The sequence below is a fragment of the Mytilus galloprovincialis genome, chromosome 1, assembly GCF_965363235.1.
Source record: "Mytilus galloprovincialis chromosome 1, xbMytGall1.hap1.1, whole genome shotgun sequence".
Lineage (NCBI taxonomy): Eukaryota > Metazoa > Mollusca > Bivalvia > Mytilida > Mytilidae > Mytilus > Mytilus galloprovincialis.
Genome location: NC_134838.1, coordinates 56509293 through 56531190, shown reverse-complemented (window position 1 = coordinate 56531190; position 21898 = coordinate 56509293). Strand labels below are relative to the sequence as shown.

Sequence of the window (21898 nt, the reverse complement as noted above, 5' to 3'; positions counted from 1 at the left end):
CCAACGGATAACAATTTTGTCAACGGACAACATCTATTTTCGTCCGTTAGGCGTGTACACCCACTTTGTCTTGTTTGTCATTTAAGCATTGCATATATATGCTTGCCTGATGTTTCAGCGTATGCTGGCAGAGTGATTAATACAATCTTGAAAAACAAGTTACTCATATGAAGCGTAGCAATTGCAATATGTCATCGCCATATTACAAATTTATTCACGATCACGATCAATCATCTCGATAAATCAAATAACTGCTTGATGGTTGTGGCAATTTTACCATGTTTTGTGTAAATGTCAATCTGGTGAAATACTGAGAAAATTTCTTGATGGGGGGGATCCCGATAATAACTTACCTGTCAAATCGCGACATATCCCTGGGTGCAGAAAAGCCAGCATGTCTACAAAGTCAGGAAAATTCTTCTCACTTATTCGAATCTCTGCTTTGGACTTTTTCTCTGAGGAAACCGATCTATGAGCATTTTCCAACATTTTCTGAAAGTAAGGTGAAGCGTACCCCAAGAGAGCCCGATTAATGTACATTTTTCTACCTTCCACCACTAAAACGGTATCTGTGAATTGATCTTCTTTTAGAAACGGCAATGTTTGTTCTGATAGAGCCTTATTCGGTGTCGATTGCGGACCTGCATACCTTAAAACACCGGCCATGTTTTAAAATTGTATTCAATGAAATCATTCGATTTAGCTAGTAGATCAATATAAAAAAACTAAAACCAACGTGTAACGCAACATTGAAGTTCTTTGTTTGTCAATGAATTCATTAGTGAATTAACAATGAATTTTGTTATGTATATACTGCACATGATCTTGTAAATAGAAGTCACGGTGTCTTTAAGTTTCAGTACACAGACGATTTAAACTATCGAAATAATTTTAAATATCTTTTTAGAATTTTCTTTTACAACACACACTTTAAACGAAACGCTGAAAAGCTTTAACCAGATGCTCCGCAGGGCGCAGCTTTATACTACGGTCATCGCAGAGGTCGAACCAGAACAGTTGGAGCAAGTATGGACACAACATTCAAGCTTGATACAGCGTTGGATCGTGATTAAATGACACAGCATAGGTTTCTGACACAGATTGAATATGGTCTAATGAACTTAAAAATAATTTTTTTTGCTCTTTAGCGTTATATTAATCCCCTGAAAAAATATTAATGAAGAAACTTTCATTCTAACTTCTGAAATCTCAAATGTGAAAAAACTTACCCCCCCCCCATTTTTTTCATCTACCCTTTCCCTTATTCCAACAATAATCTCAATTCAAATTTCTAATGGAGTATGCAACAATTACTACTAATTTAAAAACATCATACACTATTAAATATAAAATGGCATACAGTCATGATTAAAATTAATATTGATTAATACATGTAGTAACTTTTAAAAATAATTTTACAGCTATAGGTAATCATCTCCAGACAATCATCATTTCTTAATATATATAATTTTCAAGCAGTGTAAGGGAGGTAATAAAACATGTTCATTTTATAGAACAGTATTCTTTAAATGGAATAGAGGTTACACTGCTTTTAAATTGTCAAAATTGTCCTTTAACTAGAAAAAAAACCCGTGTTCCTCCCTTTTATGCCCCTAATTGCTAAAAGATTTGAGCAATAACGCCCAAATAACCCTCCCTTTATAGTATGGAATTTGTGGTATAATTTCAGACATATTTATACACTAAACACAAGTTATTGACTGAAAACTACAAAAATGCTTGTTTGGGCCCTTTTTTGGCCCCTTATTCCTACGCCATTGTGACCATAACCCCCAAAATTTATCAATACCTTCCTATTGTGGTTTTAAACATTGTGTTAAAATTTCATTGGTTTCTATTAACTTATACAGATGCGCATTTCGACAATACATGTCTCTTCAGTGATGGTCGTGGCCAAAATATTTGAAATCCAAAGCTTATATAAAAGATGAAGAGCTATTATCCAAAAGGTCCAAAAAGTATAGCCAAATCCGTGAAAGGAATCAGAGCTTTGCATGAGGGAGATACATTCCTTAATTTATAATAATTTCTATCATTTTGTAACAGCAAATTTTAATAACACAAAAAATCCGTATTTTCATGCCAGTACCGAAGTACTGGTTACTGGGTTGGTGATACCCTCGGGGACTAATAGTCCACCACCAGAGGCATCAACCCAGTGGTAGTAATAAAATTAACGGTACCAATTTTCTTGCACCAGATACGCATTTCGACAATACATGTCTCTTCAGTTATACTAAAGTTATTATCCGGAAACCATGCGTCTTCGGACGACGACGTTGACGACGCAGCCGACGACAACGTGATACCTAAGGTAGCACTCCACATTTAGGTGTTTAGTTTTGCATTTTGGTCCCTGTGGATTTTTCAAATATGAGAGCTAGTGTGCAATAAAACTCATTTTTGAATAGCTGAGTACTCAAATAGCCTTCGTATTGGGTTTATATGAACATCAAGATTATGTAATGTATGTAATATAGGCTGTTTTCTGTATGGCAGTCCGTATTTGCATGTCCATACTGTTGTAGACCTGGAGATATAAAAGTAGTCTAACTAGTTGAGTTAGGGAAGATCTTCTTTGGCTCAATTGGTTAGGGCGCTGCCTTTATACAACTTGTTGGAAAATCGCCTGTATCAGAATCTTATTGGATCGAAAAGTATCTAGAATTAGAACTTTCAAAATATTGTATTTTTTCAAAATTTATTTTCTTGCCTGGTGAATGCAGGACACTTAATTTTCAAGTACTTCATAGAACTTTGTTTACTAAAGTTAAACTTTTAAAATGTAACATGACTGATAATGACACTTGTCCAGTGTGTGCACAATCTAGAGAAGATTTAGAACACATGTTTATTAATTGTGTCAATTTGTCACAAATTACTGATTTTTTTAAGGATTTCTTATTAAATTTTATGTGCAATGTTGATGATTACTTTGTAAAAACGCTTGATTTTGACAAAGAGATGCTTATGGGTTTTTTTAAGAGAAGTTTAATTTTTATTTCGCTAATTTTTTTATGAGTATAGCAAGATTTAGTATCTATAAAAGAAGATATTTCATATTGTTGAATCCTCAAGCTAAACTCAATTTAGTAGACTATTTTAAAACATTATTAGAAAAATACATCTCTCACTATTTTTATCTTTTAAATCAGAGAAAAGAACATTTCTTACTAGAAAAATATTTATATTTGACAATCTCGTTATCAAAGTAACAGATAACCATACAGAAATATTATATTAATTATAAACATACTAGTATCTGAATTTATAGATTGAATTTCTATATGTTTGTAACTGACTATATGTAACTGTCTGTTTGTGACATCAGGTACTGTCTGGTGAATGTTTCATTGTACATATTTGAATAAAATTTTATCAAGAGAAAAAAAGAGCGTTGCCTTTAGATCCCGAGATTGAGGGTTCGACTACCGCTGGTACCATCCATGGAATTTCACAACAATGGCGCTACGAGCGCTACTGGTACACACATTGTATATAGAATACTTATTTAACAATGTTTTAACAATATCATGTATTACACAGTTTTCACAAACTGATGTATTCACTATTGACATTTTTAGTAATGGATGTTATGTTATATAATTTGATTTTTTTAAGCCTAAGAATTACTTTTTCATCTCGGTGATCTTGGCTTTGTGTTCAGTACTTGATTAAGGTAAAATTTAAAATGTGATGTCATTGGTGGTACTTTTGTGTCATTGGAGTTACTGAAGGGTCAGTGGTGTTACTATATAAAAATGCGACATTTTTTTTTTATCTTTATTCATAAATGAAAGTGTTTTTAGGTCGTGTACGAAGGATTAGGTATATTATTATCCTTTAATCTTATACAATTCACAGATATTCAGTTTAAGTGTATTTTTTAGTATTTACAACGGCCATAATTAGGACAGCCAACTTTTTTACGACAATGTATTCTGAAATTTATGTTCAAATAGAATGCACAGCTATATGAATAATGTCAATAAGTCGTAATTTAAACCTAAACAACAAATTGGAACAGTTGTTTGATGTTAATCAATAATATTTAGTACCTAAATGTATGCTTTAAATTGGTAACACCATTGACACGATTCTTTCAAAGGATGACCTAAAATTGTTAAAATTGAAGAAACTCTTCATTTTCCCCTTTGCATATTTCTGAATATCGTTGCTACCATACTATAGAATAGCGGGACACATTTAAAAGTTTTAAACAATGACATCATTTTTCAAAATATTACCTCGTCGAAATTTGCACTTTTTTTTATAATGACCCATAAACATACTAGTATCTGAACTTATGCATTGAATTTCTATATGTTTGTAACTGACTATATGTAACTGTCTGTCTGGTGAATGTTTCATTGTACATATAAAATTTGAATAAAATATTATCAAGAGAAAAAAAGCGCTGCCATTAGATCCCGAGATTGAGGGTTCGACTACCGCTGGTACCATCCATGGAATTTCACAACAATGGCGCTACGAGCGTTACTGGTACACACATTGTATATAGAATATTGCCTGGCTGTTAGATTTGGTCATGAGGTTTGACCAGCCGGTCATAGGATACCATAACAATTCTAGGTGACATGTAAGAAATTGGCCAGAGGGTTTCCGAGTAGAAGTCTCAGGGTTGTACAGCAGTGGACCTGTGACCGGTTGCTCGGATGGATGGTACGCAGCCCGAAAAAGAAGAAATAGGGGAAGAGTGTTGTAGACTTGGAGATATAAAGGTAGTCTAACTAGTTGAGTTAGGGAAGATCTTGTTTGGCTCAATTGGTTAGAGCGCTGATCCCGAGATTGAGTGTTCGAATCCTGCTGGTACCATCCATGGATTTTCACGACAATACCATCATATGACATTGGTCCGGCAATTATTGTAATGTTTTTTTCCAACTATTTGCCGCTCGACCTTTGTGATTAGAATTTACAAAAAAAATGAGGCGAAAGACACCAATTTTTTTATTTGATCATTAGGAAGATTAATGTCAACAGTTTATAAAAAGGTATCACTCAAAGGCATTGAAATTCTAGTTTGATCCAAATGTGTGGGGGTATTTGACATGTTCACCCTTTTTTGCAATATTTTATGGTAAATCAATGCAGATATCTATGGATACACATAAAAGGAATTATTTTAAAATTTCACCCTTTTAACTTTTGAAAATCAAATCTATGGAAGATACTAATTACATAAAAATGCACATGTACAACACAAACAGTTAGGTTAATGTATAAGAAATCCAGGAATAGGAGATGATAAAAGATTTTGTGGCTCATTTTTAATTCTATTTTCTAACTGTGGAGTGCTACCTTGTACGACGCAAAAAAAAATATTTTGCGGTCGCATAAAAACAGTTATAGGTTGCAATTCTGTAAATACAGACAATTCATTTTCTAATCGGAACTCCCTTTGCAGCTAAAACTGTGACACTTTTACTATGAAGTTTCGTAAAAATAATATACCTGAACAGAAAGTATATATACGCACTACTATTTTATTAATAGGTCAAAATATACGGCTGTGCGGCATATTTTCAATATACTTGCCGTGGACTTCTTAGACTAACATGACTAAGAAACTCACACTAAAACTACCCTTACCTCCAATTTTGGACCACTTAAGAATTAAAATATAGACCGAGCCATGATTTTCTATACTGGTTACATTCCCTAGTACGTGATGTCTCTATGAGATGAAACACAGAGATCATAAATAGGAACGAGTACGTTAACAAATTAACATATTTATGAAAATATTTTATATCTCCCCAAAAGAGGCGTGGTTTGAGAAACAGCTGTGCAAGTGTGTGATGACATTGTGTGAGAGAATTCGATGTTTGCTATACCACTGTTCATTTCAACGCCTTTTATGACAATATACAACTCTTCCAGTCAGAATGAATTGTTTCGCCAAAATATAACAAAACAAAAAACTCAAGCTGGGGTGATCTACTAGGGATGATCCGGCTCAGGTCAACCCTGGAAGAACAAAGGAGCTGGGATGGAATCTGTAAATCATTTCCTTAATGACATTTGCCAATGCTAATACAATGCATACCAAATAATTATATCGATCGTTGATTACTATGGAAGGGAATATCCGCCATAAGTATAAAATTCTTAATTTGTGAAATGATCTCAAATGCAATTTCTTAATAAGAATGTAATTTCTTTATTTGTAGCCTCACCGGACACAATTACGAACGATTTTTGAACTGTGATGAATATTTTTTTTTATGTAGACTACTTTTCTTGAATTGTTTATACCATATAATTTAAGATGTATGAAGGCTTTCCATTTTTCATCATATCCCACATAAATTTTTATTCACGTTAGGATACTTTAGTAAGATTTGCGTGACCTCGTTTTAAGGGTCAAGAGAGCCACATATGGACGCAATTCTGAACAGCATTATATTGATATATCTTGCAGAAGAAATCAATGACAACAGTCTAGATTGATAAAGCATACATTAATCTTTATCTCAAACACATTTTCATAGGAAAATAAGATGCAAAAGTTTGTTTTTACTTCAATTACTTCAGCAGTGGTTGCAGACGAAATGTCGGTCATGTGTAAGGGAACGATTTCTGATTTTATTGTTTTTATGTAAGTTCCTCCTTTAAAGGAGCACTAAATTCAAGTCTATCCATTTCGGTGGTGTACTTATCATTCATCTATGATTGATTTTTTTAAATAGGTCAACATTTCTTTCGGAGTTCTCTGCACTTTTCAATAAAATTAACATATTTTCTTTTGACCATAAATATGGTCACAAGAGTCTAAAAAACGTCAATTGTGGGGTTATTAGGGCAAGATAAAAGGCATCACGCAATTGAAGAGAATTAGGAGATATTTTTCTTTCTATATATTAACCAAGACATATAATACAATTGTATTATATGTCTCTGATATTAACAATAGAAGGCAATATGCTCTTACCTTTAATTTTTTTTTATATAACTTGCAGGCCAGATTGCCGTTCTTATAATATTTTCACTCGGAATGATTTTGTCATCGTCATCAACTTTCACCATTTTTTATTATCATGAAAACAAGGGAATTTTAATAGGGTTTTTATTTATAAAAACATTTATTGATAAATATCAATAAATATGATCTCAGAGGGCAAACATTGGAAATCGTTCGTAATATTGTGTCCAGTCGTAATTGCGGTATCAGGTCTGTTCGCGCCCAAAACACTTTCGCATCCTTCACGTTCGCACCCAAGGTCCGTTCGCACTCTACACATTCGCGCCCAATTTTAATTCACATTCCAGTTGAATAATTGGAAAATTATGATTGTTGTTTAAAATTGCTTTAGTGTAAATACTGAAAGTATTTATAGCTTAATATGAGTAAAACTTTGAAGATTTTAAATGAAAAACACAAAACCGGATAATTGTTTTTAACAGCTTGGTCCCTGTGACCTGAAACAATAACACAATTAAATATAGCAATACACTATTATAACCAAAACTTGATAACATTTATTCAACACAGAAGAAAAAAACGTAGTCAGAATCTCCTTTCATTTTAAAACAAGTCAATGAAACAAAAGTTATAGCACTGAATACACTAACCAAAACATGATTAAGAGTTATTCAGCACAAAATAAAACGTTGACAGAATCCCACTTTATTTAGAAAGGATTATTAATTTTTTTAACAATACACTATCCAAAACATGATTAAGATTTGTTCAACACAAAAAAAATGCTGTCTCACTTTCTTTTGAGACGATGACAACAATTTAACTTATTAGAATACACTTGACAAAAATTTGATTACAAAGTTATCAAACACAAAACCAACTAGATATCATTGAGATGGGAGCCATCTCTGTGGGCCCCGCTGTGAATAATGTGCATTAAAAAATTGTATCTTTACCATAAGACATGGGTTTGTCAACTGAAATCAAAGTTTTTGACCTTGACCTTTGACCTAGGAAGTTGTAAATAAATTATGACACACCCTTTGGTGTTGGTTTATAAACATGTCAAGTATAAACTTTGAAATGATAACGGTTCTCAAGATATAGACCGGACACAATCTTTACCATAGGACATGGGGTTGTCAACTGAAACCAAAGTTTTTGACCTTGAACTTTGCCCTAGGCAGTCGTTCATAAATTATGACACACCCTCTGGTGTTGGTTCATATACATATCAAGTATAAACTTTGAAATCATAACGGTTCTCAAGATATAGAGCGGACACGATCTTCACCACAGGACACAGGGTTGTCAACTGAAACCAAAGTTTTTTTACCTTGACCTTTGACCTAGGAAGTTGTACATACATCATGACACGCCCTCTGGTGGTGGTTAATAAACATGTAAAGTATAAAGTATGAAATCATAATGGTTCTCTAGATATGGAGCGGACACAAAGTGTTACGGACGGACAGACGGACGGACGGACGGACGGACGGATGGACAGACTGATCACTATAGGGCGACCCGCCTTTGGCGGGGCCCTAATTAAAAATTAAATTGGGCGCGAACATGTAGGGTGCGAACAGACTTTGGGTGCGAACATGTAGGGTGCGAAAGTGAAAGGGGGCGAACATGAGTGGGTGCGAACGTGAATGGGCGCGAACGGACCCGGATTCCGTAATTGCGTCCTGTGGGGCTAACATGTATGTTTTCCATCCGTTACATGAATTTCTACATTTCTTGATTTGTGATGTAAATTCTTAATGTGTAAACACAATTTCTTAATTTGTTAACGTAGTTTCTTCGATCATTCTTTACATGAATTTCTACGTATACATTTCTTAATTTGTAAAATCAGAGACATATACATGATATAATACTATGTCTCTGGTAAAATGTAGTTACTTTGCTTGAGTCACGTTTTGTGAGATCGCGTCTGAGTTATTGTTACCGCTGCCAGCCAATGAGAAGTTCCGTTTCTAAAGAAAAAATACAAGTTACAAGTCAAAATGTTAAGAAGTTTGACAAGTCTAGAAGTTTTACAAATCTAGAATAAAATAGTTCCACACGAGGTCGCTGTGGAACTATGTGGAACTATGTCAACTCGTACCTTCGAAAACTCGTACCCAATATTTACCAACTCTTCTTCTTTAGTTAGGCAACAACCATTTTCTTATCTGGGGGGGGGGGGGGGGGCCTGGGATTTTTATTATGTTCATAAATTTTTTTTCAGAACCTTCCTCCGATAAATTTTTTTTTTCTTATGAGAAGGAAAGCAAAAATTTTGTTCCTATAATATGGAACAGAAATACATTTTTTTTTCTCAAAACCATAAAATTTACATAAAACTCATTTTAATTTTTTAATTGATGTAAAATGTAAAGTGCATGGCTCGGTCTGTATCCTGGCATTGGCTGTAGTCTCTGTTGTTTTTTTAGCCCACTTTCTACATTATGATATTCTCTGAGTCCGTCACACAGGTACCACAGTCCTTGAATTTTAATACTGCAATTGAAGTGGCCACCATTGACATATGTAATGGCAAAGAGTGAGTAGCTCCAAATTATAAACATCCACTGTTTCCAACTATGATAATTGACATTCCACTGAAAAAAAAGGTATAAAGAATGATACAGAATGATACAAAGGAAAATACTACCAGTATACAAGTCTGTGTCATACACAATCAGGGCTACTTTAAAAGACTGTTTTAATATGATACCATATCTATCCCTGTTATAAAATGACCATATCATCTTTATAATAGTTGCAGTTTTAAGTATGTCTTAATGTAGTAGAATACTAGTACATGTGGGAGATTTGGAATGCTTTTAAATATTTCCGGATCAAACACTATTACAGGAAAATACAAAAAGTAATAAGGTATAAATATAAATCTTAGCTTAATCTGTAGACTGGACAGATGTTTATAATCTGCTGTTCAACTGTCTCAACTGTTGTTATTTTCACTATTCTCAAATTCAGCAGTGCAAATTTTTTTTTCAAGCAGGTGACAGCATAATTTTTTTTCAGCTACAGTGCAAAACATAATTTTTTTTTCGTTCAGCTAGGCCATCAAAATATTTTTTTCAAAAAAATCCCAGCCCCCCCCCCCCCCCCCCCAGATAAGAAAATGGTTGTTGCCTTACGGAATACCATCAACTTTTTGAGGATTACTTTCCGGCGCATGCCTGTATGAGGACTAAGTTAATTTAAGTTAATTTAATTTTTTTTATTACTTTTATTTATTTATGAAATTTACAATTTTTTAAGTTTCAATTTTTACATTTTTTATATATATTTTTTTTATATCTATAAGATAAAAAACAATAAGCACATTTGGTTCAGATGAGAGTATGTTTTAAGGAGCACCTCAATTTCATTGTTGATGACTTTGTGCAACATTTGGAGTCTGGTTTTTAGTCTGCGTTCTTGTAAGGATTGCCATTTTAGATGTTCTATCATTTCAGATACACTGCTGGTATTGTGATATCTGTTGCAAGTATATCTTGCAGCTCTTCTTTGTACTTGTTCCAATTTATATATATATTTTCTGAGGTGTATGGATCCCAAACTGTACAGCAGTATTCTAGTTTTGGTCTGACTATTGTAACTCGTATTTCTACCAACTCACACCCAATATTTTACGATTTCTATCCATTAAAGTTGTTATATTCTTTTCTATAATATTAAAACATAATATAATATAATCTAATCAGTGATCATTAGTCAGTGGCGGCCGGGAAGGGGTGAGATGTTCCGTGGGTTGATCCCCCTTTTTAGTTAAAAATTGTAACATGTTGATTTGTTACGTCTTGTGTATTTTTTCTAAATAATACATGTTACAAATTAAGAATTAATTACATTTTACAAATTAAGAAATTGCATTTCACAAATTAAGAATTGTATAATTTTGGCGGATATTCCCTTTTATAGATTCACATGTTCATTGTATAAATATACATGTTAAGGATGTACTTTATAGGTGGTCTAAGTTAAAATTGAGGGCCCTCATGGGGTTTTTGATTATGTGATTACTTGGCCGTTTTTTTAATGATTATTTGATTATTAAGCCAAATATTTCATGATTATTTGATTACCTAGGACTGTATTTTTAGTTTATGATTATTTGATTACTAAAGATAAGCAAATATTTAATGATTATGTGATTATATTGGCAAAAAAAATGGTGATTATGTGATTACTAGGACCCCCCCATGAGGGGCCTCAAAATTTAAGAAATTAAGAAATCAAAATTAATACTTTAAGCTGGAAGAGTATTAGTTAAGGATAATAATACGCTAAAAATAATGATGGTCATGGAGTTTCTTTTCGACATATTTCATTTATAAAACATGGCGGGGAAAAGGCTGACTCGGACCTTTACCTTATATTTGCATTGGTATTATTTGGGTCTCAAATCAAAAGAAAGAAAATTAAGAATCTGCTTAAATTTTGTAAAATGACCTTTTATATATTTTATGTTGAAAAATAAATAGGTGTTATGGGGCAAAATATTTTCCTTGCATTGTATGGAAAAACACCAAGGATTCCGAACATTTGACACTTGTTTCAAAAACTCACCTAAGTGACATAATTAAGGTACATGTATTTCGCCTTAATTAAGGCCGGTAAGTATAATGACAACTTTATGACAGGTGTTCAATGGCACCGGGTGACCACGCCCAGGATCCGCCTCTGTAAGTTATCGGTTTTCTGTTTTTTAAAATTCTCTATTTTTTAAAACACGTTTGATTGAATAACATTAACTCTTAGTTTTTACAGTTGTTTTGAGAAATATATTTATTTATTTGAAGATCTTTGAGTACAAATGACTGAATATGTAAGTATGGTGACAGTCCAAATTAATACTCATATATGATGGTCCTGAGACATAACACAGTTTTCTCTCCTTTCGTCCTTCGTGGATCAATGTGCTCAGCGATGATTCCGCTGTTCACTCTTCAGTCTCATAGCCAATCACAGTAAGGGTAATATTCGTTTATTGTTAACTAGCAACAGCGAACCTGACATTGTGTTTTATATTTTATAACAAATCGTTGAAACTAACATTTAACCTAGTTGTCCGAAACTCTCATTACAGTACCTTGAGTAAGTGTCCCATAACATCACACAATTAAAACAAGTCGACATGTTCTACTACACACGTGTCATGTAGTCATTAAACTATGACTTTCCTTAGACCGAAAAATCTGCAGCTGTCTCTTCGTGTTTATTTTTTTTATACACTTCATATTTCCTATTGATCATTTGGAATTTTCGCCCCCCCTCCAATAATTAAAAAAAAAAAGTCAAAATGAGGAAAATAAAATACGGGAAGGTTGAAAATATATGGACAAAGCAGACAGAAAAATATCGGGTTTTATAGAGAAGTGCTTGTTTGGAAGAAATTTGTTATATAAATTAAGATTCAATTAAAAAATACTCTGTTATAAAACTCATTGTTTCTCATTAAAGTCACCTAAAAATTTACTCAGAGTACAGACAAACCTGCATGTGCATATGGAAATGTTTTAAGGCATGGCATGCCTTACATGCCTTAGATAATTAAAATTTAAATGCTTTGTATGTTTTAGAAAAATGAAAACTTAACTGGATTTTGCAGTGCCCTTTTTTGTCCCTGCAGAAGATGATAAAATAAACTAACAGTTGAGTTTTCTTTGATGCCTTACATCGATAGGAAGGTGTCAAAGCAAAAATTTAAAATAGCCTTCCAAGAGATAATGATAATTATTTGGACTACTCAGGTACACAGTTTAAATCACCAATTACTGTTGGGTATCTATTGTCCATCTATTTTCCATGTCAATTAATTATAACAGCTCACTTCCATTATTACCAGTGGGGAAGTTCTCAAACCTCTTTCCCAACAGAAAGGGAAAAAATGCCCATCACAAACCAATAAAGATTTTATATTTCTGATATGCAAAAAAAACTTTTATATATCTAGTTGATGCTAGGCCTTAAAACTTTCCAAACTGCATACAAAAGTGTAGGTAAGTCTACACAGAGTAGTTTTGAGGTGAAAACAAGGTCATATTTGTTTGTTTGTTATGATGAACCAGAAACAGATATATAAATCTATAAAAGTTATGCTGGGACTAATTATATTTATAAGTATAATAGACCCAGAGCTGAGCAACAATAATAAATAAATTGAAACAATGCATATAGGCATGGAAATATATATATGTTGTATACAAGATGTAAGTTTGTACAAATTATAAATTATACAGGTTTTTTTTGTACAAGTTGAAAGTTTTTTGACGCATACCTTTTTGCGCCAGCTGACAGTAAGGGATATATCCCATGTGATGTGCTTTCGTAATAACAATTTTTACTGCTTAACGTTTTTCACTGTTGAGTTTTTATTCAGTTGTGTACTCAAGTTTTAAAAGCATGTTCTGTCAAAATGTTTTTAGGTATCTGGCTCCCGTTTCATAAAACAATTGTTAGTGTACGTTCGATCGTTAACCAAACGTTACATGATAATTCTGTTTCATACAACAATTGTACTTTGAGATTGTCGTACATAGTGTGTGAATCACAAACATTATTTACGTGTAATCCTGTCGCGAAGCATGTTACATAAAAGACGGCTGTTGCCTTGCATACTTTGAGGCACAACCAATGTGGAACCTTTAGACGACAAAGGGTTTTTAGGGAAAGGATTGAAATCATGAACAATTTAAATGACACATAAACCATATCTCGCTACAGTCTTGGTAGACAGGGCATACTTGACTTTTATAACAATGACTCAAAAGGGCAACTTTGAGAAATTTTGTAAAACCTCCTTTCTGCCAAGTATTGACAACTTTATGTATTATGCAAAGGGGGCTTCGTGTTCCATAATCATGGAATAGGCTTGTAAGACCAGTAGAGGATGCATACAGTGACACTTTTGTTGACAGTGATTTTTGCAAGATAAACTTTCGTGTCTTGCCCTAAATGTGTAAGGCATATGTCAATCACACAGACTTTTCGGGTAAAGTCATAGAGAATTTGCATGCCATGTACTTATAATTTATATGTATAACAATTTATTTCAAATTTTTATTTCTGGACCCAAACCATTTGTTTGTGATATACCGTATGAACATAACATGGACAAATTACATTTTATCATGTTTATACCAAATGTTTACTGATTATGCTACTTAAAGGTGTCTTCTGTCAAAAAGATATGAAAAGGGTATTTTGATATATTTATGAACATGATGAATAAAGACTTGTCAGTTATTTTGATTCTTGTAGTTGACCTTCTTAATAACAGAATCAAATGCATTTAATGTACACAGATACTTTTATTCCTTACATACCACAACAGACAAAATATTTACAAAAAATTATCGTTTGAATGATCAAATTTCCTGTATGCAACAGCAGAGCCAGAGGGTGGTACCCACTCCCTTTAAAATGGTTACAATAATTATAGAAAATAGCTTTTGCAAATGTTATTATTAATATGAAAATGATATGGTACGATAGCCAAATGAACAATTACAGATCCTAACCCTATTGCCTTGAAAATGAGACAAGAACTTTAAAGAAAGCCATGAAGTTTAAATTTAGTGGACAAGTTAAAGTCTGTGTTTTTGTTTCTTTTATAACTAAAATTTACAGCTACCTGTAAAAGTTTATTTTAATTATTTTAAAAACATGTTTAAAACTAGAAATTGGTATTTTGTAGGTGTTGGTATGGCTGCTATTGCAGAACCAAAGTCAATGACTCGTGCAAAACAGTGGTCAGATGAAGTGGAAGAAGCATATCGATTTCAGCTTGCTGGATACAGAGATGCAATAGAATATCAGATAATACAGAAAAAAGATGTACGAGTAACATTTAGGAACGTCAATGAGTACACAAATACTCCAATATGAATCTCGGTAGTACAGTCAAGGGTACTACTTGTACAAGTAATTTTTATTTACTTGAAGAAGAAGAACAAAATTACACTAATTTATAATGTTTGAATAATCTCCCCTTAATTTTCTCAAAAAATCACTTGTATAAGTAAAGGAGTAAGTTCGGTAAGGGCCATATTTGGCCCCAATTATAAAGTTCAAAGTAACAAGACAATGAATGTTTTAAGTTGCCTTAAAGATATGTGAGAAAGTTTAACAGAACTGTTTTTGTCAAAATTTTATTCTAACACGTTGATTTTTACATCCCAAATAGGTCAAAATAAAGGGCTTTGGTGAAATTTGACAAAAACAGCTAGATTTCAACCAATTTAAGGACCAGGAAAGATAGAGCGCAGGCGTCGACAAACTTAATATTCAAATAAAACATGTGAAATGTCTTCACAAACATTATATTAAAAGATCTTTATTGTCGACTTATGAGCTCTATGTTTCCTGTCTATTAATCTATGGTAAATTTACCCATTTTCATTGATTTTTTCGTGAATAATCAATATGAGTAACTTGTGATGTCATAATGAAACGCTAAAACGTAAAATTTTCAACAAAATGGCTTATTTCCTATCTAGTCACTGTATAAGCTATAATTTATTGTGATATTGGTCAATAAATCCAAATTTGAAATTGACGCTAAAAATGGGGGCCATTTTAGGACCTTACTGAACATACTCCTTTTTCTTACAATCCCACAAAAATTCTCAAGTTTTGAAATGTAATATCATGCCTTTAATGATTTTTCCCAGGCTAGCTCATAATTTTTTATTAGAGTTCAATGTTTCAACTCATTAGTTCCACAAAGAAACTGTTTGCGCAAAGATCTCTTAAAAGTATTTGCGCAAGGCCTTCAAAAATTGCTCCTTAGGGAGCTAAATGAGCATTGTTCTGAAGATAACAGACAAATGTGATTTTCATTGTCCATGAAATTCCACTTAAATGATTAGTAAAAACATTTGGATTGTAATCAAATTTTTGACATAGTATAGTTTTCTGACACAAAATAGATGTCAAGATCTTACAAGTTTTTTGCCCTATTCTGTGCAATTATTGCACAATACTATGCAATTTTCTTGAAAATTTGAAAGGAGTAGCTTCGGGAAAGGGCCGATTTTGGACTCAAATTTCAGGTTCATCTAACGAAAGTTTTTGGACACTTTTTAAACACTTTAGTGTCTGTTTCAATTGATTCGATTAGTTTATGTGAAAGATTTTAACTGATTTAGTCATTAAAAACGCTCTGATTCAGGCTTAAATATGAAAAATCTATCAAATATGCCAAAAAACGTCACTTTTCAGATGGTTTTTGTCAAAAATGAAAGTGGCCGCATCCGTGTTCATCAACCTTTATATATGTTTTGTATTATCATCAAATACAACTTATATTTCAATATTATGAATGAACACGAATGCGGCCACTTTAATTTTAGACGGAAACCATCTAAAAATTAACCAAAATGCTTAAATTTTGAAGATTTCAGTAATTTAGCATAACATAATGATGCTAGAACGCAATATTTGTGCATTGTCTTGTCAAAAACAGCTCATATTTATGTAGCAGAAGCATTTTACTTTCAAAAATATAACTTAAGGTATCTAAAACTGCTATATTTTGGGGCCAAAAAGGGGTCTTACTGAACCCAAGTCCTTTGAAAAATTTTGAAAAAAAAATTTGAACCCTTTAAAAAAATTATAACCCCCCAAACTGAACCCACCCTTGGAGCAATTACCCCCAAACTCAATCCCAGCCTTCCTTTTGCGATATGGAACCTTATGGTACAAACTACAATGCCAGGGAGATCCATAAACTTTCAGTTACAAACAAGTTATTGTCCAGAAACTACAAAAATGCTTGTTTTTGGCCCTTTTTTAGTCCTTAATTCCTAAACTATTGGCACCACAACCCCCAAAAATTAATCCCAACCTTCTACTTGTGGTACAGTATTAAACATTGTGGTACAATTTCTGAGCAATTAAAATACTTATACACAAGTAATTAACCTGAAAGTAGAAAAATGCTTGTTTTGGCCCTTTTTGGGTCCCTAATTCCAAACGGTTGGGACCCTCATCCCCAATCAATCCCAACCTTCCTTTTGTGGTATTAAACCGTCTTCTTAAATTTCATTGTGATCCATTGACTTAAACTAAAGTTATTGTCCAGACACCAAATGTGTCTTCGGACGACCAGATGATGACGACATCATACCATTATACCATTAAAATTATGGGCTGGTATAAAAATCTGAATGTCTAAGGGACATTACTTAGCCATTTTTTTGTCAAGCCTGCAACTTTTGTTGCAGAAAGCTCGACATAGGGATAGTGATCCTACGGCTATGGCGGCATTAGCTAACTTCTTAGAAGCTTTATATTTTAAAAGGTGCAAGAACTGGATGCTTCATACTTTGTATACAGATGCCTCATGTTATGAACTTTCCGTCAGTCACATGTACAATGTCCTTGACCTCATTTTTATGGTTCAGTGATCACTTGAAAAAAAGTTAAGATTTTTTGTAATGTTAAGTTCTCTCTAATTATAAGTAATAGGATAACTATATTTGGTATGTGTGTACCTTGCAAGGTCCTCTTGCCCGTCAGACAAATTTCACTTGACCTCGACCTCGTTTCATGGATCAATGAACAAGGTTAAGTTTTGGTGGTCAAGTCCATATCTCAGATACTATAAGCAATAGGTCTTATATATTCGGTGTATGGAAGGACTGTAAGGTGTACATGTTCAACTGGCAGGTGTCATCTGACCTTGACCTCATTTTCATGGTTCAGTGGTTATAGTTAAGGTTTTGTGTTTTGGTCTTTTTATCTAATACAATATGCCATAGGTCAACTATATTTGGTTTATGGAAATATTTTATGATCTATGTGTCAGTTGCGCAGGTTTTGTTTGACCTTGACCTCATTTTCACGGTTCATTGCTCAGTATTAAGTTTTTGTGTTTTGTCAGTTTTTCTTAAACTATAAGGCCACACCAATTAAATTCCTTGTTCAACGGACCCGCCCGCACCTATTTTTGTCAAAACATATTTTTTTTAATTTTTTTTATATTCCCGCTTCCCGCATCCAGAAATGTAATCATGTCTATTTCCCTCACCGTTTTTTTGTAAATATTATTAAAAGATATCAACATTTGTTTTTTTTAAATCAGTCTAAACTGTATATAACGATTTTAAACCTATAAGCACCCGATTACACTGTGTAAATATCTGTGAGAATATTTGTTTCAGCATAAAAGCAATTTATCCCACGTGGGAGTGCTCTGATAATTGATATAAATATATAACAGCGGAAATACCTGTACAGAACAAAACATTGGTTACTTTCCCCCTTACTTATATTCCCTATCAAAAAATGTTCGTTGTTAGAATAAAGTACAAAGAACTTCTGAAGAAGTTGCCTTCAACTGCAATTATATTGTATACTGACAAAACAAAATTATCCATAGCCGCTGCATGTTTATGCACCTGTCCTGATTGATTCAGGGGCCTGTCGTTCAGCAGTTATCGTTTTTTGATGTGGGTCATTGGTATAATTTTTTCCGTTTGGATATATAAATTAGATAGTTGGATTTCCTGCTCGAATTGTGTACACTAATAATTTTGGGATCCCTGATAGCTTGCTGTTTGGTCTGGATCAAAGCCCTGTGTAGAAGGCCGTAATTTGACTTGTGTCTGTTATTATCAGGTTGGGAACAACCCTCCCTATATTTGTTGTATGGAAGAATAGTTAGCTGTACATGCCTGCCTGGCATGGTTCATCTGACCTTGACCTGGTTTTCATGGTTAATTGGTCAATGTTTAGTTTCCTTGGTTAATGTTAAGTTTATATGACAGTTGAAATAAAGCTTTATATTTAGGACTATCAATATAATATCAAAGATTGGTAAAGATTCATTGTGTGCACTCTTGTTAAGATCTTTAACCACATTTTTTTGTATAAGAAACCTATGTTATGAAAAAATTTGATCACATCATTTTATTCTGGTTATTAAATTTATTTAAAAAAAATTAAACATATAAAGTCATATTTTGTGCCTCAGTGGTTTGAATCAGTGGCGGATCCAGAACTTTTCCTAAGGGGGGGCCCGCTGACTGACCTAAGGGGGGTCCCGCTCCAGTCATGCTTCAATGATTCGGATTGATTCCCTATATAATCAACCAAATTTTTCCCACGAAAGGGGGGGCCCGGGGCCCCCCAGGATCCGCCTATGTGAATAATAAATCCATTCAGTAGCGTACAAAATTATATGTCTAGTGTTTATGTTTGACATCAGGATGTCACATTATTTACATGCCATAGACCACTATCTCCAAAATCACAATCAAATTCAGGGCTGTAGCAAGCTTGAATTATGTCCAAACGGACCTCTGTGGTTGTTATAATCGAGCAGCGCACTACTGGGTGTAAATTATCACTTTTGACGAAAATACACACTTATATATTACCATTTATCAATTGTTATTTCTTTTTCAGATTGACAGATGGCCTCACAATGGATACGTTAAGAAACTTCAGAGAAAAGATGGTTGTTTTTATTACTTTGACAAAACACGAGAATGTCCAGAAAAAGATATAAACAAATGCAAATTATATGTTTATTGATGTGATATATACATATGAATAAGCAGGAAACATCTTTTGTATTTAGAGACTGCCACTATGTTCATTGGTATCTGGGAACAGTGTAAATAAGTTCCTGTTGGTACTGAGCACTTTTGTTTTTTTTTGTTTTTACAGTTGTTTAATGTGTATGATCTGTTTTTATTTATTTTGTTGCACTCATCTATATACATTTCCCCCATTTATATTATGACTACAGTCTATCATGCAGTAAATGTTTGAGAAGTGTTCTTTAATAATAATTCACTTGTCAGTTCATGTTTAATGGTGTAATACTTTAAGAAAGTTGTGTCCAATATTTTGTTCAAAATAATTCATTGATGGTCATTAACAGTGTGAAAGGGGAATTGTATGGTGTATGGATGTTAAAAGTGATTGATTATAAACAGTTAAACTATTTGAGAAGAATATTTTGGATTATTATTAAAAGTTCGAATATCAATATTCTTTTTTATTAGCTCACCTGGGGCCACATGAGCTCTTTTCAACTTTGCGTCCAGTGGCGGATCCAGGGGGAGGGTTCCAGGGGTTGGAACGGCCCTTTTCTTTTGACGATCAATGCATTTGAATGGGGAATTATAGTTGGAACCCCCCCCCCCCCCCCCTTTTAAAATGACTGGATCCGCCCCTGGCGTCTATATACTCATCTATATACATACACGCGTAAAATGTGAGTATCTTTATGCTCCTGCCATAACAAAGGAAGCATAAAGTTTAACCCTTGTTCGTCCCAAAGTTATATCCCTCCCCTTACTTTGGTAAGCCTGAACCAAATGTTATGAAACTTAATAAACACAATGCTTATTAACCACAAAATACAGATTAAGTGTACATTTTGGTATAGAAACTTAAATAAGTATAAATGATTAGCAGGACAGTTTTTAAGTTCTAGAAATCGTTAGTCGACTCTATTGGAGTTATTGCCCAGTGGCGTAGCTAGGTCATTTTCAAGTGTACGCCCGTACCTCGGTAAAGGCCCTATTGGATCCAGGCCAATCATACCAGCTGGTAGTAGATGAGCGGGTGCTAAGCCTTCTGAAGATTTAAAGTTATTGAGAATGCCATACCATTCCTGTTTAATATTGAAAACTCATATCAATAACAACATTCTTTAGATTCAAGATAGTAATTTTTTTTATGTTTATTCAATATCAGTCCATTACAGGATTTAAACAAATCAAATATTTTCATTTAATTTCTGCACAAGTTTCATTACAAAATATGGAGGTTTATAAATTAATCATGTAAATTAACTCGACATCATAATTACCAGGATGGAATTTTATTCTTGCGCTATACGCGTTTTCCTCCAAGAAAGTTTCATTAACTTTGACCACGGGTTTACAAATAATTTATATGCACCAAATTTTAACCTCAGAATGTAGATACGTCCAGAAATTCCTTTTAAACATCCATAAATTACGAGAAAATAAATCATATATAATTTCGTCATGATGCACTGGATGCTCTTTTGACCATAAACAGTTTGTGTCCAGCTATCGTAAAATTATACGATAGTTTGACATAAACTTAGTTATTGATATATTAAAACTTTAACCACATACTGAACCTACATCTACACAGTTATAATAAAAAAAAATGCAAACCACATTTCGAATCTAAGTACATAAGGAATTGTTTTAAAATAGGAAAGCGAGTATAGAAATCACGGTAGATTTAGACTTTGACAGAAAATGAACAAATATATAAATATGACACCAATTTTGTCATTTTTATTCGAAATTACAAGCAATTGAAGAAAGTCTTAGGAGGTTGATGTACTGTTAACCAATTCTTTTAATAATATCTAGATGAAAATATTGTTTTACCAAATTCAAGTGTAAGTGGAGTTTTCTTATATGTTACCACGAAACTGATATTTGAGATTGTACTTCCATAAAGAAATAGAGAACCATCTAGGTCGTTTAATAAACATTTAATATACGTTCTTGCTTTGGAAAGTATGCGCATGCGTATAGTTTTCTTGACTTCAAGGGGTTTTAGATTGAATGGTTGCTCTGGATTCCCCAGAGGCGGATTTAGAGGGGGGCGCCCCTTTTTGGAAAAAAATTTGGTTGCTTATATAGGGAATCACTGAAGATTGACTGGAGCGGGCCCCCTCTTAGGTCAGTCAGTGGGTCCCCACTTATGAAAATTTCTGGATCCGCCACTGTTCCCCACTCAATTAATTAATTCATAACTCATGGGATCCTTTCTATGTATGTCTGCTATTGAGGGTTATTGTTGTTACATAATTTTAAATCATATGCATGATAATGCATCATTTAAATTAAGATAAATGTAGTACTAGTATCACATCGTAGAACATCCCTTCAGGCGAAATGGAGTCTT

The 21898-nt window shown here is 33.4% G+C and overlaps 2 protein-coding genes across 2 annotated transcripts in view; one reads left to right on the top strand and one right to left on the bottom strand.

Moving 5' to 3' along the window:
• The window catches only part of LOC143079333 (uncharacterized), a 95754-nt gene extending 95060 nt beyond the window's left edge, over positions 1 to 694 (bottom strand). The window contains exon 1 of the mRNA XM_076254591.1: positions 354 to 694. Coding sequence (XP_076110706.1) covers positions 354 to 666 — 313 coding nt within the window. The 5' untranslated portion in view covers positions 667 to 694. The remainder of the gene's footprint in view (positions 1 to 353) is intronic.
• An 11254-nt stretch (positions 695 to 11948) lies between these two features.
• Positions 11949 to 19988, top strand: LOC143079322 (meiosis expressed gene 1 protein homolog). The gene is made up of 3 exons (XM_076254582.1): positions 11949 to 12082; positions 14685 to 14824; positions 19400 to 19988. Exons 2-3 carry the CDS (start codon positions 14693 to 14695, stop codon positions 19526 to 19528), a joined length of 261 nt encoding a protein of 86 aa, XP_076110697.1. The 5' UTR covers positions 11949 to 12082; positions 14685 to 14692; the 3' UTR covers positions 19529 to 19988.
• Positions 19989 to 21898: the final 1910 nt, after the last annotated feature.

Excerpts from the sequence above, each read along its gene's own strand:
- LOC143079322 (XM_076254582.1), top strand. The coding sequence starts at position 14,693 with ATGGCTGCTATTGCAGAACCAAAGTCAATGACTCGTGCAAAACAGTGG. Across the intron at positions 14,825-19,399 it reads AGATAATACAGAAAAAAGAT|ATTGACAGATGGCCTCACAA; the intron begins GTACGAGTAACA and ends TTTCTTTTTCAG.